The sequence below is a fragment of the Condylura cristata genome, unplaced genomic scaffold (genome assembly GCF_000260355.1).
Source record: "Condylura cristata isolate star-nosed mole 26May11 unplaced genomic scaffold, ConCri1.0 scaffold00039, whole genome shotgun sequence".
Classification (NCBI taxonomy): domain Eukaryota; kingdom Metazoa; phylum Chordata; class Mammalia; order Eulipotyphla; family Talpidae; genus Condylura; species Condylura cristata.
The window spans coordinates 6,228,902-6,237,638 of NW_004567140.1; the positions used below are offsets into that span (position 1 = coordinate 6,228,902).

Below are 8,737 nucleotides of genomic sequence, written 5' to 3' on the forward strand. Positions count from 1 at the left end.
GGCCGCAGGGGGCCGCTCATGGCAGGCGGCGGCGCGCGGCTTCCGGGCTCTGGGTTCTGGCCGAGCAGGAGCACGGGGGCACTGGGACTGCCGCGCCCAGAGGTCGTCGGGACCCGAGGACCGAGGCCGGGGTCGGAGGGCGAACTCCCCGCGAGGCGTAGCCCAGGCGCCGGGTGAACCCCGCCAGTGGGTGGAGCACCGCGAGCCCTCGTTCCCAGCCCGGCACTCTCGCGGGACTGGTACCGCCGCCAGAGCCCGTGGATATTCACAGCCGCCGCCCTAAGGAGGGGTCACCTCCTCCGGGGACGCTCCGTCCAAGCTCCGGCAGGCTTAGCAGCGCGCGTGACCTGCCGCGGTAAAAGTGCGATGCAGTGTTCAGCGGCCTTCGTGACACCTGAGAACTAGGACTTGCTCCCTTAAATCGTGGGTGGACACGCGGGTGGTTTACTTTGGCAGGGGAAGAAGGCCAGCGGGCTTTGCTGACCTTTAAGACTTGTGAACGCCACCCATGCAAAACTGGTGCATGAACTGGATGCCAAATTATGCATTTCCTGCTGCAAGGTTCTGAAAGGTTCACGTTGAATTCCCCCCAAGATGATGATGGGTCATGTGTTCTGGGCCACTTGTATTGTCTGGGCATCTGTGACTATCAAGCGCCTTAGGTCACTTGGTGACCTCTGCTTTCATGGGACATGTTTAATTCAGACCTAACAGGCAGGAATTTCTTTCCACCGACCTTTTTAGTGGCTGTAATACTCCCACCTCCAAAAGAAACATTATCTTAGGAAATGCCTGTTGAGATAGTCTTCTCTTTTGCAACCTCTTATCAGTTGACCAGCAACTCCCAAGATAGCCCTTAGGATTTATCCCACATTCCTATGTGTTTGGATAAGATATAGACAGTACTTTTGTTGAGTCTCATTTGCATCATATGGGTTATTTCCTGGAGGTGAAGCCACAGATGGCACTGCTAGTATTTAGGCTGATTTTTGTTAGTATCATTTTCTAAAGATGCATTTTGTTAGTATCATTTGAGGATATCCCCAAAACAAAAATAGCCACATAGTGAGAAAAACAAAGGAGGATTCACATCCTAGTGCCATGATCTGCCAGTTTTCATGGATCCTGAATCTGCAGAATCTCAGTTGGGGCCCCTTCCTGAACTTCTTCCTGACTGCATGTGGCTCTCTGCCCTAAGACAGTCAGTGGCAGAGGGCCAAGGTCCTAAGGTGGGGGGGGGGGAATATCCTGAAAAGTCAGGATATGCCACAGCTGGTTCCTGCTGGATTCTTTTCGTTTGTTTGTGGCTGTTTCCAAGAAATATGGCTTATTTTTGGCCATTCCCAAGAAGCATAGCAATTGTCCAAATATACATTCATTATAAAATCAATAATTACTTGATTGGATTGATTGGTTTAATACCAATATCATTGTACACAGAATGGCAAGTAAAATAATTAATATGGCAAGTAAAGTGTTCATGTAAAATAATTAATATTTCTCTGCTTGAGGGGGCTGGCACAAATCTAGGTCCCACAATAGCAAGAGACATGTCACAGTCCAAGAATTCTGGGAGCCAAAGGCTGTAATAATTTCCTGTCCAGTCCCCAGTAGAAGATCTATAGTTTTAAGTAACATAGTTTTGTTTTAAGTAGTAGAATTATAAATAATAATAAGTTTTCCTACTCTTTAACTTTCACCCACCCTCTTTTCACATAGAAAAGTTTTTTTAGATAAGATTAATAGGATAATAATCAGTGACCAAAAAGAAAGAAATTTCCCCCTAATTCTTTTGTTAGATATAGAGATAAGGTTGACAAAACAATTGCAGGAATAGTGATTAATAGAAGGCCCTTTTGTAGATCAAAAAACGGGGTTTCCTTAGGGACAGGGAAATGTCAGTGCACTCGTCGTTGGTGTTTTTCTGACTCCTAGTTCCTTAACATTAGATCCTGTACCTTTAAGGTGTGTGTTCATTGAGATATTAACAAAATGATTGCTTAGGTTGTAATAGCATACTAATCACCATAGAAACGTTTCGTTTGATAACTGATCACTATAGTAATATTTTGTTTATTAACTGATCACTATAGAAACATTTTGTTATTGACTGGTCACTATAGGAACATCTTATTTATCAGTTGTACCTTTTATCAATGAATGATGAATATCACATCTCAATGAGAGATCAGAAAGACCCGAGCTGTCTTTAAGAAAAACGTGACGATTGTTATATTTCTGCTTTGTGCACACACTGATATAATCCCACCGCTTGCTTGTAATGCCTAAATAAAGACAATGCACAGAAGATGCTTTCCCCCTAAACAGGTGTCTGCGTCTCATTTTCCTACCTCTCTCCCTTCCCGCCCTCCCCTCTCTCTCTCACCTTTGCTGACACCGTCCTGTCGCAGGAGACCCTCACTACCTCAGCTGAAGCTGGTCTTCAGCAGGTCAGTTCAGAATCTTACTGCCTTGGGGCTGACACGTAGAAGCCTGTGTGTTTTTTTGACATTCCTGGTTTGCCCCAGTGAGTGCAGGCCTGTTAGGCATGGGGAGCCTAGAAAGGTTACATTGCCAGCCACCTGGTGACTCCATTGGCTGTGACTGGACTGGAGGCCCACAGAATGTGCAGCAAGAAATAATGTGGCCTAAGCTAGGAGTGTGACTGTGGAGGGGGTGAAGTGGGGCAAGGGGAGTGATTTAGAAAGTATTTAAGGGGTATGCTGGATGTGGCAACTGGTTGGCTATGCAGAACAAGGGAAAGCACGGAGTTAAGATTCTAACTTGGGAGGTAATAGTGGCAGGTGTGAAAATGTTAGTAATTACGAGGCATCTAGGAACTTAGTAAGAATTCACTGTATCATGTTCACAGTATCCTATACATTAGAAATAACTTGCCATATACAGATGAGAAACTGCTGACTGGTTAAGAACCCTAAGAGGACATACTGCTCTTCAGTGTAGAACTTTACTTTCATTTTGTAGGTATAAATGCTTATTTACATGTCATCTACTTTTGCCACAGGCTCATCCTGAGTGAAATGGCCACACCCTGGAGTGCACAGCAAAGTGGACCTTCTCTAACACAGAGCTCTCCAGAAATGCACACCCTGGCATCCCAGTCTTCCTCAGGACCCACTGTACTGATACAGTCCGGAGATCACACCTACAGCCTCAGTTACCTGAACTGCAGCCAAGAACCAGGGCAGAAGGAAAGAACAGGCTCTGAGTAGCACAATAGATAAGATATCCAGATCTTAATGTGCTGTGCTGGTGGAGGAATTTGCTATGTGGCTATGATACTTACCTACTGCTATTATCAAGCTCTTGTAAACTTGGCCCATTTCACAGTTAAACACTTACTCTCTCACAATTTCTGTGAATCAAGAATTTGGATGGTTGTGACTCAGCATTTCCCAGGAGTTTGTGTTCAGCGTGTCGACTAGAGCTGGGCCTTGACGGATTGGGGGACCCATTGTCACGGTGGCCCACTCATGTGACTCTTGTTGGAGGCCTCAGTTCTCTGCCGGGGTCTCCCCAAAGGCTGCTTGAATGGCCAAGACTTGGCAGCTAACTTACCCTGCAGAGAGGGACCCACGGAATGGGAAGAAGCCACGATGCCTTTTATGACTGAACCTCACAAGTCACTCTGCCCTTTCTAGTGTCCTGTTTTCCCAGTAGCTCCATTTTCTGTGAGAGGGGATGGGAATCACTAGGGGTCATCTTGGGCAGCTGGTTACTAAAATGAATAAAAAATGAAACCTCTGCACTGGAAGAAAATAGATAAATTGTAAACTTTGACTGAAATTATAGAACCAATAAGGGAAAAGAGCAATTTGACACCCTCTTTTTCTGTATAATAGCTATCATGGCAAAAATACCCTAAGGAATTCTGGAAATAAATGGGAAAAATGATATTATAGCTGTCACAAGGGATAAAGATTGAGAAGACATAGCGAAGGAAAAAAAAAAAACCTTCCAATTGAGTAGAAAAATGGGCAAGAGTCATGAAAAGGTAGTTTATAGTAAGTAAAGTCACGCTGCTGGCAGGTGTTGGAATCTTGTCTCAGGACCTGTTGGTGTGTTCTCAAAGTGCCCTGTCCAGCCCTGTTCTGCAAGGGGCAGGGGGCCAGCTTCCCCGGGCCTAAGAGTTAGTGCACACAGCCACTCCAACAAACACTAGAAGTGACCGAGGGCATTTTGGTCACCAGAGAGTGAGACTGTTTATGGCAACAGTTGCTTCCTAGCTAAAGACAGTCGCCTCTTCCTTGTTGTGTTCCAACTATCTTTACAGTGAAAAATTTCCTTATTTGACTTATTAGAATATGCACATATGCAGAAATAAAAAACATCCCAAACATAATTATGTTGCTTTTTACCTACAGCTCTAAGTGGGCTCTTATTTCAATTTCTAATTCAGTAAGCTCAAGTTCATGTCTATTACTCCTTATCAAGTTTTTCAGTTAAAAAAAATAGGAAGAGAATGTGATCCACAGGTCTGGCCATGGAGAGGTGATTTCATCTTGAACTTGGAGATTCAATAGTAGCAGGAGGCTGTTCAACCTGCCTAGAAGTCAAGGTGTCGCTAGAGTTCAACAGATCACCTGCAAATGACCAGAAACTCAGTGCACAGAGAATCATCACATAAAAATTGCTTCTCAGCCCTCCCTGGTGCAGTGGGTTAAACCACAGCACTAAGAAGCTAAAGCCACTTCAGCATGAGCTTGATTCCCGCTCCTGACCCCCCCCACTGCTCCCCTCAGCAGTGTACTTCAGTTGGCCTGTCCTGCTCCCCATTCTGAATCCTCTCACCACCCCTGAACCTCTGGCCTGTACCCCATTTCTGTATGCATAAATAAATAAATCTTTTTTTTTTTTTAAATTGCTTCTCACGGGATCTCCCTGGTGGCCTTGGGGTTAAGTCTCAGCACTATCACTGCTACCTAATGAGTTCGATCCCTGTGTTGAAATACCTCAATAAATTTGACTTTAAAAATGTCTAGATTCCAACTTCTAGATGAACTGGAGTTACCATCTGTAAGCTTTACCGTTTTTATTACATACCTTCTCTCATTTTGACATGTATATCTAGTTTGACCGTCAAACTGATTTTTGGCAGGTTTTGTTATAGAAAGTTAAAATTTTCATATCTACTGTTTCCTGCCCCCCACTATTCAAAATTTCAATAATATTTTAAATTTATTTATGCATACAGTACTGGGGTACAAGCTAGAGGTGCAGGGGCGGTGAGAGGAATCACTCAAGAACAAGTGGGGAGCAGCGGGCTGGTCAGGAAAGGTCTGCCGAGCCATGTGGGTCACTTCTGGGGTGGGGATTGAACTGGTACCCAGGCTGCCTCAGCCAGCTTCGCAGTGCTGTGTTTTAACCCGCTGAGCCACTAGGGAGGGCCCAAGTTTTAACAGTTATAGACAGCAGTGGAACATATACTGAGCCCTATAGCTGGAAAAAGTCTCATCTCACTCTGCTAACAAATTCCTATAAAACTTCGTGGCTTAAAACAATAGACATTTATACAGATACCTCACAGTTTCTGTGGATCAGGAACTTGATACCTTTTATTTCCATCATTATAAAAATAAAGAAATCGAGGCCACAGAGATTAAGGGATTTTTGAGTGAGAGCTGGTTTGAAATATTTCTTGCTCAGTGTCTTCAAAGCAATGCCGCTGTGTTTCAACACAGAGAAAAACCTGCTTCTGCTTCCCTGCAGTGAAGCCAACAGTGTTTTGCTTTGCTCTTTGGGGAAGGTTCTGAAATTTTTTATTTTGGTGGCCATAGGTGATTACTGAAAATGGTTTGTTACACACTTGACTCAGAGAACCCTACAAGTCATGCAAATCTTCATGACTATTTTAAGAGCGCTCATGAAACCCAGGCCATCTAGGGGGTGCCTATCTGAAAAGCCACCAAGCACTTACAGATGTCGCTGCATACGCAAACTGTGTCGCTCCTGCATTACGATGGGGGAGTTGGGGGGCTGGCCCAGGCCAAACAGTGGGGCTCCAGGCAGGGTGGGCAGCCCTGAAAAGCAATGCTGAAGTTTTACTGTACCTGCTTAAAAATGCAGAGAAATCCTGGACTCAAGGGTTTAGGGTCATCGAGTACATCCAGGTGAACCACCCCCAAGATGTGGGTAGAAATTGCAGAGCTCACGGCTGGTACTACCTGCCTCACTGAGACAATCTCATTACCAAAGAGCAGATTATTCCTACACCAGGAGGTTGCACAGAAGAAAAAAATCCCAGAAGAAACTGAAGGAGCCCAGGGATGAGTTCAGCAGAAAATAAATGAAAATAAAAGTGAAAAAGAAAAAAAGTAAAGTTCTGTTTTAATAACAATGTTTTCTATATGTAAGAGCATTTAAATTTTTATTGTAAAAGCAACATAAGAATATTAAATAAAAATGTTGAAAAATACCATTTATAATCCCATCACCTGAACATACTTTCACTTCTGTGTTATTTCCTTGTAGTTCTTCTCTGTGCGCCTAATAAACTTGAACAGGAGACACTCAATTTTGTTTCTGGCAACAATATATGATAAGGACTCTTCAGTGTAAGTTTTCCAACAACAACACTTATTTGGCTTATTTACATTTGTCATATAAGTCTCAACATTTCAAAGCTCTGAATTCAAACCCCAAAGATAAGGGTGCTCAAGATTTCATGATACTACAACGAGAATACCCAGAATCTTCTGTGGAATGAGATAAGGAAAAGTAAATGAAAGAGCAGAATACCTCAGAAACCCATCTTGTCCTCCTGGACACATGTGACCTTGGTCAGTTCCTAAGAGCCTAAGAGACAGTCTTTGAACATGAATTTGATCTGTGTTATCAACAGCCATAGATTGCATGGAAACCTATTATTCTTCCCAGATTCTATACTGAATTAAAAAATGAGTATAATCATCTTTTGTGCTTATTATAGAAAATCATGTGGAGATTTATGATCCTGGAGTATTTCTGGACTTCTCTTTATGTAATGAAATATGTGAAGGGTAAATATGTTGACCAGCGACATTCAGTTCAATTTAAATGTGTATGGGAATTAATACTATTTTAAAAATCACAATAGTTCATAGCTGAATCATTTTAAGGTGTCTTGCCCTACTAAATTATAAATGTTGCATGACATTTTAAAATGTTTTACTTAGTAATAGACATTTTAGTTAGCCTCATTTAAAGAGCAGACATGAAGCCTTTAATTCCATGTTATATCTGATACCACAAACAAGACAACCCCTGTTGATGGGGCCTCGTTGGTGGCACAAAGGGTTAGGTCTCAGCTCTATGAAGCTATGGGCAGCTACTACATCACCAGTTCGATCCCCAGCCAGGGAACTGACCCACATGACGCCGCAGACCTCTCCTGTCTTACCCGCTGCTCCTCTCAGAAGTGTATTTCCATAGATCTGTCTGTTCTGCTCCCCACTGTCTCTCGTGAAGCCTCTCACTACTGGTCCCACCCCACCCTCACTGGCCTAAACTCCAGTTCTTCAACATAAAAATAAATTAAATATTTTAAAAATCAAACAAAACAATCACTGCTGCACTCAAATTTACCTCAGGCAGGTAATGAAGCTGCAGTTCTGGGGACACCAGAATAGGATTCTGCCCGCTTAAATGAGAAATCAGATCAGTTTAAGTGGCCTAATAGCTGAGTAAAATTAACCCTTTAATAAATACTAGGTTCTCTCCGACTCAGAGTCTGAATTCAAATTCCTAATCTTAATTATTATAATAAGTAAATTTGCTTTTAAATCCATCTTCCAATTCTGATATGGATTAACGTTACAGTAAACTAAGCTAATTCTGATTTTAAAGTTAATACAGAATTTTACCAACAGACTGATTTGGAACAAAAACTGCAATTCCAATATGCACTAAGTCAACCGTAACAATCCCCCCCCAAGCCTAAACAAACAAAGCAACCCTTTCTTAATTAGCTTCATTCTGTTAAATGTTTACACTTTGGCGGGAACTTTTGCATCAGTCAGTCACGCCTTCCAATTTCACAATCAGGGAAGGGAGGCACAGGGAGATCAGTGACTTGTCTGAGGTGCTTGAGGACTGAGGCAATTGGTTGGGCCAGTGGGAAAGGTACCCCCTAAGGAAGGCAGAGCTAAGTCCCACAGCAATTGAGCTCTTGGGCTGATGTCCAGGCTCAAACTCTGGGATTCACATTCTTCTTCTTCTTTTTTAAGAATAATTTTATTTAGGGCCCTCCCTGGTGGCGCAGCGGGTTAAAGCACAGCACAAAGAAGCTTAAGCCACTTCCGCATGAGTTCGATCCCCTGGAGGTGACCACATGGCGTGGCAGACCTCTCCTGACCCACCCGCTGCTCCCCTCAGCAGTGTACTTCATCGATCTGCCTGTTCTGCTCCCCACTCTGTCTCTGGTGAATCCTCTCACCCTCCGCATCTCTGGCCTGTACCCCAGTTCTGTACGAATAAATAAATAAATCTTTAAAAAAAATTTATTTATGCACACAAGAGCTGGGGTGTGCAGTGCAGGTGCTAGGTAGGGGGAGAGGATTCAGCAGAGACAGAGTGGGGAGCACAATAGGCAGCTCCACCGAAATACACTGCTCAAGGGAGCAGTGGGCGGGTCAGGAGAGGTCTGCTGCGCCATGTGGGTCACTCCCTGGCCGGAGATCGAACTGATGCTGCAGTGGCTGCAGATAGCTCCATAGTGCTGTGCTTTAACCTGCTGTGC

At 43.7% G+C, this 8,737-nt stretch overlaps 1 protein-coding gene across 1 annotated transcript in view; it reads right to left on the minus strand.

Annotated features, from left to right (window-relative positions):
* The window catches only part of NUDT19 (nudix (nucleoside diphosphate linked moiety X)-type motif 19), a 13,047-nt gene extending 7,071 nt beyond the window's left edge, over positions 1–5,976 (minus strand). Inside the window, exons 1-2 of the mRNA XM_012733172.1 lie at positions 5,939–5,976; positions 10–279 (exon numbers count right to left, since the gene is read on the minus strand). Of these exons, the coding sequence (XP_012588626.1) occupies positions 10–279; positions 5,939–5,976 (308 nt within the window). The remainder of the gene's footprint in view (positions 1–9; positions 280–5,938) is intronic.
* Positions 5,977–8,737: the final 2,761 nt, after the last annotated feature.